At 39.1% G+C, this 15,124-nt stretch overlaps 1 protein-coding gene across 11 annotated transcripts in view; it reads right to left on the bottom strand.

Moving 5' to 3' along the window:
* The window catches only part of ANKRD26 (ankyrin repeat domain containing 26), a 195,351-nt gene that overhangs the window by 78,575 nt on the left and 101,652 nt on the right, over positions 1-15,124 (bottom strand). For 9 of the 11 annotated variants that reach the window (XM_048836164.2, XM_048836169.2, XM_048836165.2 and 6 more), the window contains 5 exons: positions 13,415-13,448; positions 13,015-13,156; positions 11,221-11,437; positions 3,444-3,627; positions 382-528 (listed from right to left, as the gene is read on the bottom strand). In XM_048836164.2, coding sequence (XP_048692121.2) covers positions 382-528; positions 3,444-3,627; positions 11,221-11,437; positions 13,015-13,156; positions 13,415-13,448 — 724 coding nt within the window. The remainder of the gene's footprint in view (positions 1-381; positions 529-3,443; positions 3,628-11,220; positions 11,438-13,014; positions 13,157-13,414; positions 13,449-15,124) is intronic. The other 2 variants (XM_048836163.2, XM_048836161.2) reach the window with 1 other exon arrangement.

Below are 15,124 nucleotides of genomic sequence, written 5' to 3' on the forward strand. Positions count from 1 at the left end.
AAGATCCAGATCAATCTCCTGCGGCTTCACTGGCTCTGCACTGCTCGCAGGAGTTAAAAGTAATTAAAAAAACAACAGAAAACATTTGAGAATATTGTCAGAAAAATAAGCAGATGACTGAAGTTGAGAAAAGTGTCATTTCTACTTTACAAATTTTCTAAGAGTATTTGGTGGATACTGCCATCCACAACATACCAATTTTAAATCTGGAAGTGAAACAAACAAAGATAGGAATGTTTACAAAACTATATTATTTTCAATATTGTAAATATTCTGGCAAAGGGTGGCATGTTAAGTAATGCAATTACAAAACATCCTTTGTTTACACTTAATAATGAACACTGTGTAATTTTTCCTTGAACTGGACAGAACACTGCTTACTTCTGAACTTTTAGCTGCAGTTATTTTAGTTTCTTCTTCTATTTCTTTCTGTCTCCAAAGATGGTTGTTCAAAATACCCTCTTGTAGAGCTCTGGCACTCTGCTCTTGAGAGAGCTGTCTCTGGGTTTCATTACGTTCTTCTTCAACCTAACACAAACACATTTTAAATATTTTAATATTAGAAAAATATACTAGATATAGTAATCATTGTCCTTTTCATCCTGGCTTCTTCACCCATACATGAAGAGGTTCTGCACATTTGCCTAAAGAACACCTCTTTAAGATATGTCTGCTTCCTTAGGATGTATATAGGATGGAAGCCATTTTATTCTGACCCATATTAGTTCCACATACATTTGCACGAAATCTGTAGAAGTTGAAACTGTTCAGACTAATCTAGTATTTATTCCTACTGAAAGCAAGTCTAATCTAAATGGTAGTTGGTACCAATGAAAACAATTTGGATCTTGTATGTGTAAAAATAGGATGTGTTCTACAAGTGTGGTAGAAGGACCATGCTATTCTTAACATAGTAAGTTTCTCTAGAGAAGACAAGGCCTAAAAGTCACAATGAGGAATTGCTATCATGTTTTGAGGATAAGTTTGTATGCAGGCTGAACTTAAGAATGTTCAATGATAAAGCAGCCTTAATGTTAAATACATTTCAACAATGAAGGTTATAAGTAGGTCAAGGTTAGTGAAAAGATCCATGAGATCATGTGCAGACAGCTGAATGGTACACACTGCATAAACATGACTATTTAAATAGCTTAATCATCGGATTTGAGATACCCAATCCTTTACGATAGAAATCATGATCCTTATTTTATAGTCAGTGCCTCACTGAGTATCAACTACCTACATAAGCCCAATAAAAACTATCTGTTAGAAATAGAGACCATGAATTCATAGCTTTACGATGTTTTGCTTTTTTTAAAAAAAAGCAGTCAACATTAAGTGAAGACTGACACTAAAATGCAAGTCAGAAACACACAAAAATTCTGTGTGTTTTCTGAAAATACGAGAAAAAAAAATCAAATGATCTTTTCAACTTAAAGTGATATTCTCAATATTCTTTGTCACAGACTTCTTAAGCTGAACTAATTGGACAATTTTAGACTATTTCTGAAGCTGTACCAAAAAAACAGTCCTCTCTGATGAGCAGGTTACTTTTCATGGAAAACTAATTTGGTACTGAAAATGTACGGAATCTTCAATTCAACAATTTGATCACCTAGTATTACCTAATATCAAATATGGGTAAATGAATTTTCCAGTGTTTGGTATTGAATAAACAATCATTTTGCAAGAATGGACACCCTGCTTCCATTTTAAAAGTTTAAATAACTAGAGCCCTGCAGAGATACAAAATTTGAGTCCACATCCATCCATGATCCGCAGACATGGTCTGCGGATATAAAGCAGATACCTGGAGATTTACGGGGCTCTATAAATAACACACACAGTTCTCACAGCTAGGATGTTACCAAGGGACACAAAGTTCTTACCATTTTTCGAACCATATTCACAAGGCCTTGTATTTCCTGAGGTGTTTTCCTCTTGAACCCCGGGTCTAATGTAGTTGAAGGAAAATTAATCCCTTTAAGAGCGTTCTCTCTCACCGGAGGAATAGAAAATGATAGAAGAGGGGAAGGAAATCTGCTTTCAAGTCTGCTGGGAACATGTGCTCTACACAAAGGAGTAGAGGCAACAGAGCCTCTAAGAGGAGGACTAGAGAAAGAAGAGATGGGCTCCTGATGAGGCTGAATAACTTTCTTCATTCTACTAATTCTAGATCTGCCAGACCATTTGCTACAATCCACACAGACAGAAGTCAAAAGAAAATTTCCTAGCACGCTACACTCTGAAAATATCCACTTTCGAGCAACACAATTGCAGTCTGCACAAATATTTCTTAAATCCACATTTTTTTCAGCTTGTTAAAGATCTTCTATTCCAAATTCCCGAACAAAATACTAAGCTGGAGATAACAGGATTCCAGGATTTATAAAAGAAAATACAAGGCCCGGGGAACTTGGCAGAGTGTCCTGGAGTGAGACAAAAACCTTCCTTAATTTCTTGATGTTTGTTCATAAGTTCTACCTCTCATACTGACAGTATGAGAGCGATGAAAAATAGGCAGGTATTTTATCTATTCTTAAAATTGAACTCAGACAGGCAAATATGGCAAATTTAAAATAAAATCAGTAAACTAACAATGTTCCTCTACTTAATTTTACCAATTTGTAATCAATTTATTATGGAAACATAAAAATAACGATACATCCATATCTGCATCCATCTCTCTTGCTGTGTTCATCTGACATCACAAAACACTAGAGCTTTGCTTTCATGGCTAATTATGATGTCACTAAAATTTTCTCCACACCTGCCTATCTTTATTACTCAATTTCTTGTTTGTTCTCAATCATAAGGTTACAAAGGAACAAGATACACATTTGTCATTCCTCTAAATTCAATGAAGCAGGGTGAAATGACAAATATTTTTTGTCAAGAACCTAAAAAGAACAATTATCAGACATTTATCTTCTTCACTTTAGAGAGTCCATAAGAAGATGAAGAAGTTCTTCGAGTTTACCACCCTGGCATATCCACATTTTTGAACATGGCTTAGTGCCACAAGCTCAATAGCATCTGGAAAGCAGTGATCATTAGGGGTCTGAATAAGCCTCCCCACAGATCAGGATTGTTGTTGTCAGATAACAGAAACTGAGGGTTGCTGGGACTACAATCCCTTTTATGCCTATATTCAACAAACAATATGATCAGTCTGAGAAAAATAAAAAACAACATGGGGTATATCTGTAGAAGCAGCATATTCTGAGATTGCTGGAATCTGCAGAGCCAGCTCTTGAAAGACAATTATAGTTTCATGAGCATGTATGTAGAGAATTATATACTGCCATTGTATGTTTGACAATTTTTTAAAACCCATTTTTAAAAACATATTAGAACAACACATCTGAATTAAAACAAATTGGAAAAAAATATACAAGAAAATTGTGTTGAATTACATATTTTAAGATTTAATAAATAATAACCTGTTTCAAGTGATTTCTCAATGTTCTCAACTCCATTTCTAGACTCCTTTGGGTTAGCTCAAGCTGTTGTTTTTCCTCCATCTCTTTACAGTACTGATCTTCTTTCTTTCTAAGAAGTTCTCTGTTTTTGTCATACAGCATTTCTATACTCAATCTCTTTTCTTCTTCTTGTTTCAAAGTAAACCTGGTATTTAACACAACATTATTTTAAAACCAAACCCCTGGAACATGCTTGCACCCATCATGATTTTCAACTGTTGATATTTCAGCCCACTTAAAAAATTGGTAAAGAGAAATTTTCCACAGTATGTAGCCTGAAGACCAAACAAACAGAAGAAGCACATTTTTAAAATCCCTACCACCTTCAATTCTTATCGTGTGGCTCTGAAACGGACTTTTAAAGCAAATTGTAACCTCATTCAGAGGTGCCAGCTGTACAAAAGTTTTGATGAAGATACATAACACACAAACTCACTAAAACAACACAATATTTGGTTATAAAGTTATAAAAGGCAAAGTTGTAAAACACATTTCCTTACATAATGAACACAATGCCTTACTTAAAATTAAATACATACTTTGATTATCTTCAATGCCATAAGGGCCAAATCCTATATCTTATCCCAAACCATGGAAGTGGGAAAGGAAGGGCTTTTCCCTGCCCCCTTCCAAAAAGGTACTATCCAAAATGTTGAGTCATTCTACAGTAATATGGAACAAAGCATATTAAAACAGAGCAATTAACATAGAAATAAAACATATGGCCAGATTCTCAAGCTAGTGTAAATCAGTGGTGCTATGACAATTTACTATAGTTGAAGATATGGGCCAATGAATCTAAATAAGGTAAAACTTGGCAGCTACTTTAAACTAAATATCTTTACTCTGAACCTGTAATATTCACTAGTAATTCCAAATAATAAGTATAGGTAATACTACCAGTAAAGTAAGTGTCTAAGGCAAAACTGGCAAGATTTTAAACATGGCTTTTGTACAAATAAACTGACTGAACACCTTGTAGTAATTAAGCAGAATGTTTTCTCCTCTGCAAGGGTTTTTTTCCATAATGGAGTGTACTTAAAGAATGAAGCCAATAATCTAAAATAAGTTTAGAAAAGTCTTGCTAGTTAATCAGCATAAGCTTCAAGCATTTTTTTAAATGCATGAAACTGAACCTTAAGGTATAACATCGATTTAATTTTTAGGTTAACAGAGAATGAAGGCCTTAAGGAGAGTTTAGCAATTTTATTTTTTTCTTTTCTGATAATTGAATCCAATTATCTATAAGTGTAGAGACAGTGAACAATGAAAAACACAATGCATGTATGTTTCCTTGTTCCCATGACATGAATAATAAAGCATTTGAGTATTGGGTGACCTTTTAGATATTTTAACCAATATCACAGATCATATAGACAACAAGGAAAATCTGATTGTATACGAGGAAATGGCTGGTTTAAAATCCTGCTAAACATTTTCCAAGTATTTGTAACTACTAATATACGAGTGATTCATATTTCAGAGTCTGAACTCCAAACTTTACGAATAGTAAGGAAGACCAAGTGTCCCATTATGAAAAACACTGACATGTAACATATGAATCTGAACTTCAAAGATAAAGGGTTCAATGCCATACTTACTGTAACTCTGCAAGATTACAGCTGCTCATGAGTGCAGAGCTGATATTCATTTAGTTGTAATTTTATTTAAAAAAAAATAACATTCAAATATTTGTTATGAAAATAAACAGCGTGTAAGGATTTGGTAAATAGAAAAAAAAAAAAAGTATGCCAAATTTGGGATCAAACTGAAGTTTCCTTTTAAATACTAATACTTATTTGTTACACAAAAATCAACTTCTAAAAACAGTCTATTAATGTAAACAGTAACAAAACAAAATTACTACCCCCCCAAAAAAAAAACAAAAACAAAAACAAAAAACACCATACTATTGAGATGTATAGTCAAGAGATACTGCTCAGGTGGAAGCCCAAAGTTTGATCTTCCTTAACGGTGGGGTCCATCTAAAAAAGGAGTATCTGCCCTCTGTCTCAAAACTTGCTTGTTTCCATCAGCCTTTCAGCACTGAACCCAACCCTGGCCTTCATTCTAGACATTACCCACAGTTCCTAATACCATATATTAAACTAAAAAGTTGCAAAGATCACTAACATTAACATTAAGAACAACTCATGAGCTTTCATCATTATAAATGAAGGTTACTTTCTTGTAACCGGAGTTCTTTGAGATGGCTCTGCACATTCCCACTTAAGGTATTGAGCCACCTAGAGGTGCTTAATGGGAGAACCTTTGCCAAATGGCATCTGTTAGAGTGCTCATGTGCCCCTCAGCATCTCCAAATGGTCTGAGAGTGAGGCTATATAAGGTGCACAGAGTCCTCTATCAACTCAGTTCCTTTCACCACCGACACAGAGAAAAGAACAAAACAACTGTGAGAAAGAGGGTGAGAAGTGTAAATATATAGATTTCAGAGTAGCAGCCGTGTTACTCTGTATTCGCAAAAAGAAAAGGAGTACTTGTGGCACCTTAGAGACTAACAAATTTATTTGAGCATAAGCTTTCGTGAGCTACAGCTCACCTCATCAGATGCTTCCGATGAAGTGAGCTGTAGCTCACGAAAGCTTATGCTCAAATAAATTTGAATATATAGAGCCATTTTGAAGCACTCTGGTTACAAGTAAGTAACCTTCATTTCTTCTTTGAGTGGCTGTGGATATTCCAATTTATGAATAATTTGTTAAGCAGTGCTGAAAATAACATGAAGCCGGGAAACATAGTCCTAATTGAATAGAGAATGAAGCACTGTTCTATTAAATCTAGCATCATTCCCTGAAGCCAAATATAGAGCATAATGTTTTGTAAAGTGTGCATAGAACTCCAGGTTGCAGTCCTGCAAATCTCAGCAAAAGGGAATTATTTAAGATAAGCAAAAAACACTGCCACAGATCTACTGGAATGAGATCACAGGTACAGGAGTTTTTGCTAATGTGTAACATTCAGCAATACATTGGTTAGTCCATCTAGAAATAGTCTGGTGAGACACAGTATGACCCATGTGATTTTTACCACAAGGGATGAACAATCTAAATGGTTTTTGAAAACTTTTAGTTCTATCTAAATAATATTCAAGAACTCTTCTTGCATCTAACGTATTTAAAACAGATTTCCCCTTATTTGTACGCAGTCTTGGAAGAAATAGCAGCACAGTAATTGTCTGATTGGTGTGAAATTCAGAAAACTACTTTTAGCAAAAACCTAGGATCACGTCTAAGAAACACTTTGTCTTTATGAAAAGACATAAATGGTAAATCAGCCATCAAGGCATTTAATTCACTTACCCTTCTGGCTGACATTATGGAAATAATGAATGCCATCTTTAGAGACAGATGATACAAAAACCACTCAGCCAAGGGTTCCGAGTGTAGATAAAACCAAATTAAGATCCCAAGGAGGGACAGGATACCTCAAAGTGGGATACATTTTAGATAATCCCTTCTTAACTTTTTAACCATATTATGCACAAACAGTGATCTCAAATGGTAAGCTGAGATAGCTGCCAACTGAACTTTTAAATATAACCCCTTAGTCTTTAAGTACATTAAATATTCTGAAATACAAGGAACAGAAGCTGAAACAAGGGAATCAGATTTTCACCACATGAAATAGCAGCCTTCAACAGCCAATCATCCCAATATGGGTAAACAAAAATACCTTGCTTTCTCAAATGAGCCTAGAGACACTTTGTACATATACTCTTGGTCAAATGGGACCACCTTGTACTGAAAATGCTGTCCCGCTGCCATGAAACAGATACTTTCTATGACTGTGTCTGATAGAAATATGAAAGTATGCATCTTTTAAATCTAGACTTGCAAACCAATCCATAGTTGAAAGTGAAGGGATTATGGAGGCCAGAGTTAACATACAGAAGAACCAAAACTCACAAATATATTTTGTCAGGTTTACTGAAAAGACCATCCCATTCGAAGGGGAGATCTTCCATCTTAATTCCAGTATCCAGAACCAGAGAAGAGGACGAAAGCCAGGAGAGAGTACTTTGACACATTCTGATCTTCCATTAGGATTGCATTTGCCAATCTCCTTTTGTCATCTGACAAACCCTTCACAAACAATGCCATCTTTTCCAGCAGGTGGAATTAATAGCTGGTCATAACTGCTTGATAATTTGCCATCCTACTACCAAGAGAGGAAGAGAACAACACCTTTCTCCGTAGAGACTCTATCATTAGGAGTGGAATATGCTTGTCCAGACCTCAACCTGCTACTAACAGCAGCCACCACCAGTGATTTAGGTATAGGATGTGTGTTAAAATATGAAAATCTTTCTAAGGGTATCTGATATAATTTGTCTGCCTTCTTGTAAACAGGCTGGCAAGAGGCAGGAATGGACCAAATAGTCTTAGCCAGCTGCAGCAGACAATGAAGAACTGGCAATGACATGCCACTTTTGGAGATAGGCACAAAAATGTTGAACACTGGATGGAATGTTTCCTCCACAGCTACTGAAGGTAACGTCAAAGTGGATGCCATGCGATCCACCAGGCCATGAACTGCAGAGTCCTCAGAAAGGGAAGTGGCGAAAGCTATTCCCACAAACTCATCTGGTGATAAATCAGGATCATAGTCTGTGTCAGCATGCTCATGTTCAAAAAGAGGAGCTATTTCCTCATCTTCTTCAGACAGAATTTCAGGTACCACTGTCTGTGATGCAGACAGATCCGGTGGAACCAGATCTGAGGATTTCTCCACCACCAAATTCTTTACAAAGGAAACATCATCTCTCCATTCATAAAGAAGACAACTGAAAAATTTCTGCAGCCTCACCCAATAAGGCCCTGGAGCCCAGGACTGTCGTTTCTCCAGCAACTGGGTTCCAAGAATATACTTGTAAGAGGAGGAGCCAGGAAGAAACAAGTCTCTTTATTCTTCCTCTATCCTCCTGTAAACACAGATTTGGCCTCAGATACAGAACGGAGTGCACCAGAGACAGCAACAGACCTGGAGGATGGAGAGAAAACTGTTTGTGGAGATTCTGTAAGAATCTTAGGAGGAGGAGGTGTAGGTGAATCAGGAGAAAGACCAACAATCTCCTCTGTTCTTCCCTTTTTTTTTAAGTGAAGACAATGCAGACCTTGGAATCGACGAAGCCTGTCTCTTCTTGAAGACTCTCACATCTAGATCTGAGGAACGCTTGGAAGTTGAATGGTATACATCAGCCACAAAAGTAAAAGTCTTCTTTGGATCCGAAGATGGACTTGGAACCAGAGCACATGTCAAAGCCAGAGCTGAAGATCTGAGCAGCACAGGATCCAGTGAAACACTCAGGTCTACTCCATTGGTCCTTGAAGCTGAAGCTAGAACTGGCCTGGGTTTCAGAGCCGTAGCCATAGAGGCCCTGTCAGAATCAGATGGATCCGATAAAAATGACACAAGAGATCTGTCACTGCTAACTGTGCTTGTCTTCACCCTTGCTTTCTTCCTTACAACTGACACAGCCGGAACAGAGTTCCTGGAGCCCTTAAGGTTCTTCAGTTTGCTGGAGGAAGTCATGGAAGCCAAGACTGGCCTCTTAGACCTTGGATCCAACAAGATTTTGCAACTGGATGGTTTGGCCTCAGGAGGCTCCTTAAGGAGAAGCAGTTGTAATCTGTTGTGCCTCTCATCGTGCACTCTGGGCATGAAGTTCAGCAGATGGAACACCCAGAAGGAAAAAAGTTGTCTCACAAGCATTTCAGGCACCGAATGTGGTCATCTGATGCTGGGAAGACAGCTGGGCTTGAAACCCAGCTTCTTTCTCTTCGGTTCCACCACAATCCAGAACTGAAATATTAACTAACTATACTTCTATATGGAGGGGTGGGGGGGACACAACAGGGGATTGGATGGGTGGGGCTCGGCGGGGGGCTCTAGTTCTGGATGCAGGGGGTGAGCCTTGGTGGGTTAGGGATTCAAGTGCAGGGAGGGTGGCTCGATGGGGCGGGGGGCTCAGTGGAATAGGTTCTCTGTGTGTGTGAGTCTGAATGCAAGGGGATTGTGCAGACATGGGAGCAGCTCCCCATACAGTGACCCCTTCTCCTTGTGACCGAGGAGTAATGTGGTCAGGAAGTGCGGGAGGAATGGCCTTTCCTGGGGTGGGTCTGATTTGGCCCCAGCTGCTCCAGAGGAAGAGAAAGTTCCAGTCCCCCCGCCCCCAGCAGCTGAGCCAGGTGCAGAATTCCAATTCTCCCAAGAGTAATTCACTCTGTCACTCACCTGGGCTGTACACTGTGAAAGCAGCTGAGACACCTGGTTCTCCTGGGTCACTGCTTTCCTGACCTCCCCTTACACAGATCATGAAGGCGAAACTTACCTGCTAGCAGAGAACACGTGGCTGAACTCCCTCAACATTCCTCTGTGCCCCCTTAAGGGGATGAGGGAGAGGGGGGACAAGCAGCAATGCCAGGCGCTCTGTGCCTGCTGGTCAATTTCCCCACGTGGGCTGTGCAGTAAGTCAACAGGAGCTGCTCCCTTATATCCCTGCCCTCCCCTTATACAACCTACATGGGCAAACTGACTGGCAAACACAGAGTGCCTTGTGTCGCCGCTCACCCCCTGCCCCCCAATGTTCTTTCGCGGGGAGGAAGCAGGGCTAAGGAAGAAATCTGTATGCTCCCCCCATGCATCCCCTCTGCGACATATTCAGTTGGGGGGGGGCAATGCTTCCCCCTCCCACAAAATCCCTGCTTATGGTTATCACTAAACAATTATCAAGACACTAAGAACTGGAGAAAACCCAGGCCTGAACAGACTGGAGTGATTCATTTTTGTCTGCCACAGCAATTGGAAGGAACTGAGGTGGTAGGGGGCACCTGTGCCCCCTTATAAAGCCTCACCCTCAGAATGTTTGGAAACACTGAGGGGAAGACTAGGAGATGGTGTGCAAGGACTCTAACAGGCACTGCTTTGAGAAAGTTCTGCCATTAGGCTCCACTAGGCAGTGCAATACCCATAAGTGGAAATAGCAGAGCTACTCAAAGAACCCTCATTTTTCCATACTCTCTCCATCTCCTTTTTGTTTGCCATCATTCTTTGGGGCACGGATTTGTCACATTATTTGTCTGTAAAGCACTGTGTGTACTCATGATCCTATGTAAAAAATGTCTAGAAAGTCCTAATTTTGTAAATAAGCAACTTGTTTCTGAAGATTGGAAAAACAACAGCCTGGAACAGATCTTACTTAGAGACTCTACCAACAGCATATCACCACACAGTCTCTTTCATATAAGGTGTACACTGGATTGTTTATGGTTAGTGTGACAGAGGTTACAAGGGTAGTTCTCACCATGGCAGCCAAGAAGGGGGAAACTGTATGGAGCGAGATTTACCTGAGCAAGAGATAGCAAAAGGCAGCAAAAGGGCAGCTGTGCTCTATTCCTTACTTTATCCCCAAGTAAATCACTCCCTCCCTTTCCATGTTACAACAATTAGCTGAAAAAAAGATTGCATGAAAAATATCTGGCAGGTAGACTTTCCAGGCAAAACTACTATCGAACAGTAAGCTTTTGACCAAACAATTTTGAGCTTGATGCTGTAAAGTGCTGAGAACTAGCCCAATCCAGCAAAGTACTTAAGAATGTACTTAACACTGAAAAGCATGTTAATCGGCCAATTGACTTTAATTCCAGCATCCCTTTTGTTATTTGCATTCAGACAAAGTAACCTGGTAAAATGCTTATTAGAATTTAAGATTCCGTACTTGAGACTGCTGACATCGCTTTCCCATTCCACTTTTTGGTGATCCAGCATGGATTTCAATTCTCTGGTCTCTTCCAATACTGCTTGTAGCTCTTTCTTTTCATTCTCCAGCTTTCTTACTTTTCCCAAAAGCTGTGTATAGCGGCCCTTTTCACGTTCTATTAATCGTTCATATCCATGAAGTAAGTTCTGAATTTTCAAGAGACTAATAGAATCTGCTTTGTGAAGAAAATCAACAATGTAAAGATATGTGCAGATTTCAATTTGCAAAAAAACCAAAAGCACTTCAGATTGCTTTAATTTTCTATACTGTATCTGGAAACAAATGTAAATGTCTCTTTCAGTACTATTCAAAATCCAATATAACAAACATAACAAATGCTTGCATAGTACTTGCTTGCAGATTTCTTTTGCATCTCTGTCGAAGAAGAAATATTTTCTAAAAATACTTCTGTTCACTGTATAATTTATGTAAAATACATAAACTATCATTTACATTAGAAGTGCAATGTTAAAATTTTATTTTTATTTTTATTTCATTATGCGAAGTACAAACCAGATTATACACACACATATTCTGTGTGCGTGTGTGAACATAAAACATTTTATACCTCCAGTGATTGTGAATGCATGTCCAATTCAGTAACTTCTATATACTACAAAATGCATGCTTCTACAGTGAGGAGGCAATTTTCAAAGGCATAAAGAGGAATTGGGCACCTAACTGTCTTTTATGTCTTTGAGAATCTCCGCTTGCAATACCTGATAAAGAAATTTTGTGGCATGTTAAGTGGTCATCGCTTGTTCTAAGTAAAGATACTGTAGAGTAAAGATTATACAGTAAAGCTACATCACTTCTGTACAAAATGGAGACAGATATTAAGTTTGATCTCTACTTCCCCTGACAAAGGTATTACAGAGGCCACATACCTAGCTCTGGGGGTGGGATAAAGGAGCCCTTTGCAGCTGCAATACCGGATACCATAGTCTCTTTAAATGCCAATGCTAATAGATTCTGTAGTGTCTGGCTGCTGCTTGTGGAAGCTAGACAAATAATGGGGGGAGGGGAAGGGGGGAAGGAAAATATCTAGCTAAAGCTCAGCAAATCTACAGAGAATGGGGAGGAGATTCTGTGGCATCTCTATAGCTTTGTCTCCACTGCAATTAAAACCCTGCGACTGGCCCATGGCAGCTGATTCAGGCTTGCGGAGCGTGGGGTAACAGGCAGTTTAATTGCAGTGTAGACATTCAGGCTTGGGTCAGAGCCCAGACTTTAGGGACCTGAAAGGTAGGAGGGTCACAGAGCCTCAGGGCTGCAGCCTGAGCCCGAATGTCTAAACTGCAATTAAGCATCTCCTTGAGTCCTGAGTCTGAGTCAACTGGCATGGGCCAGTTGCAGGTTTTTAATTGCAGTGCAGACATACTCTAAGAGGCTATCTCCCTTAATACCTTTGCTGGGGATTTTCCTCCCCCTGTTGTGTGGCTGGCTCTGGGGCTTTTAGAGACCTTTTAGGAGGTGGAACAGGCCCTTTTACCCAGTCTATGAGGGTTATTCTGGCTTACTACCCTGAATCAGTGCTTCAGACAGCCAGAGCTCCCAGGGAATATATCCTTCTTTATGGTCAAAGGAGACAATAAGTTTGGGAACAAATAGCTAGAAATACCAAGGATTTAAAAATAAATATGTGCTTTAATTTACAATGAGAATTCCAAGACACACAGGTGAAAAGCATTAATGTTGTCCAGAAATTGAAATCATTTGTCTTCTGTTGCTATGGAAACATAACTCTTTTACCTTTGCCATCCATACTAAGCTGCTCTATCAGCAACACAGCATCTCTGTAGGTTGAGGCAGACAACTCAAAGTCCTCTGTAGCAGTGTCAGAAGACTGAGTTAATTCATCAAAATCATCTGCAACATCCATCTGTTTGCCAATCTACAAACAAGACATAATTTCATGAGTAAAAAAAATGCAAATTACCGTACGTTATAACAAAAGCAGGGTTATTATTAATTTACTCAACTATTTCCCACACATTGTGGTCTCAAACATAATAGACTGTTAACTCTTCAGAGAAGGGACAGTGATTTACATATCTGGTGAAACACCATCCCATTTATGAGTGCATAAAGTGCTATATAAATGCTTAACATTTAAAGCAATATTTTTGTTTAGTAAGCTATTTTACAGTACCTTGTTCCTTTCATCTACTGTTCTGGCTCCAGGTCTAGAAGACAAAAATAAAATTTTGATATTGGAAAACTGATGTTTTTGTGAAGGTCAAAAGTATACACAGGTTCAAAAAAGAATTAGATAAGTTCATGGAAGATATATCTATTAATGGCTATTAGCCAAGATGGTCAGGGACGCAACCCCATGCTCTGGGAGTCCCTATACTTCTGACTGTCAGAAGCTGGGACTTTATGACAGGGGAGGGATCACTCATTAATGGCCCTGTTCTATTCATTCCACCTGAAACATCTGGCACTGGCCACTGTCAGAAGACAGGATACTGCGCTAAGATGGACCATTGGTCTCACGCAGTAAGGCCATTTATTTGTTGCAATTATCAGTGTGTCAGGCATCTGTACAAAGGAAGAGATGCTCTAAACATCTGTAAATAGGATAGCAGACAGTCCCTGAGGATTTTCTGTATTAAAATATATTCCAAGCTATGAAAAACACTGAGAACTGTTATTTTAGATTACAAACTCTTTGGGTAGAGACATTAGAATTTGTTTTGCGAAGTCCCTCGCAAAACAAATTCTAAGCTCTGCTGGTACTACAGTAGACACTCATCAGTAGCAACATATCAGTGCCCTTTTGCTATCATGGAATCATAGGACTGCAAGATACCTTGAGAGGTCATCTAGTCCAGTCCCCTGAACCCATAACAGGTGTTGATCTAACCTGCTCTTAAAAATCTCTAATGAAGGAGATTCTATAACCTCCCTGGGCAATTTATTTCAGTGCTTAACCACCCTGACAGTTAGGAAGTTTTTCCTAATGTCCAACCTAAACCGCCCTTGCTGCAATTTAAGCCCATTGCTTCTTATCCTATCTTCAGAGGTTAAAGAGAACAATTTTTCTCCCTCCTGCTTGTAATAACCTTTTACGTACTTGAAAACTGTTATATCCCCTCAGTCTTCTCTTCTCCAGACTAAACAAACCCAATTTTTTCAATCTTCCCTCATAGGTCATGATTTCTAGACCTTTAATCATTTTTGTTGCTCTTCTCTGGACCTTCTCCAATTTGTCCACATCTTTCCTGAAATGTGGCACCCAGAACTGGACACAATACCCCTAATCAGCACAGAGTAGAGAGGAAGAATTACTTCTTGTGTCTGTCTTACAACATTCCTGATAATAAATCCCAGAATGATAACTGCTTTTTTTGGAACAGTGCTACACTGTTGATTCATATTTAGCTTGTGATCCACTCTGAACCCCAGATCCCTTTCTGCAGTACTCCTTCCTAGGCAGTCATTTCCCATTTTATTTGTGTGCAACAGATTGTTCCTTCCCTATTTACTTCAGGCCATTTCTCCAGTTTGTCCAGATCCTTTTGAATTTTAATCCTATCCTCCAAAGCACTTGCAACTCCTCCTATCTTGTTATCATCTGCAAACTTTATAAGTGTACTGTCTACGCCATTATCTAAATCATTGATGAAGATATTGAACAGAACCAGACCCAGAACTGCTCCCTGTGGGACCCCATTTGATATGCCTTTCCAGCTGGACTGTGAACCACTGATAACTACTCTCTGGGAATGGTTTTCCAACCAGTTATGCTCCCACCTTACAGTAGCTCCATTTAGGTTGTAGTCCCCTAGTTTGTTTATGAGACGGTTACACGAGACAGTATCAAAAGCCTTAATAAAGTCACGATATACCACACCTA

Source organism: Caretta caretta, chromosome 1 (assembly GCF_965140235.1).
Source record: "Caretta caretta isolate rCarCar2 chromosome 1, rCarCar1.hap1, whole genome shotgun sequence".
Taxonomy (NCBI): Eukaryota; Metazoa; Chordata; order Testudines; family Cheloniidae; genus Caretta; species Caretta caretta.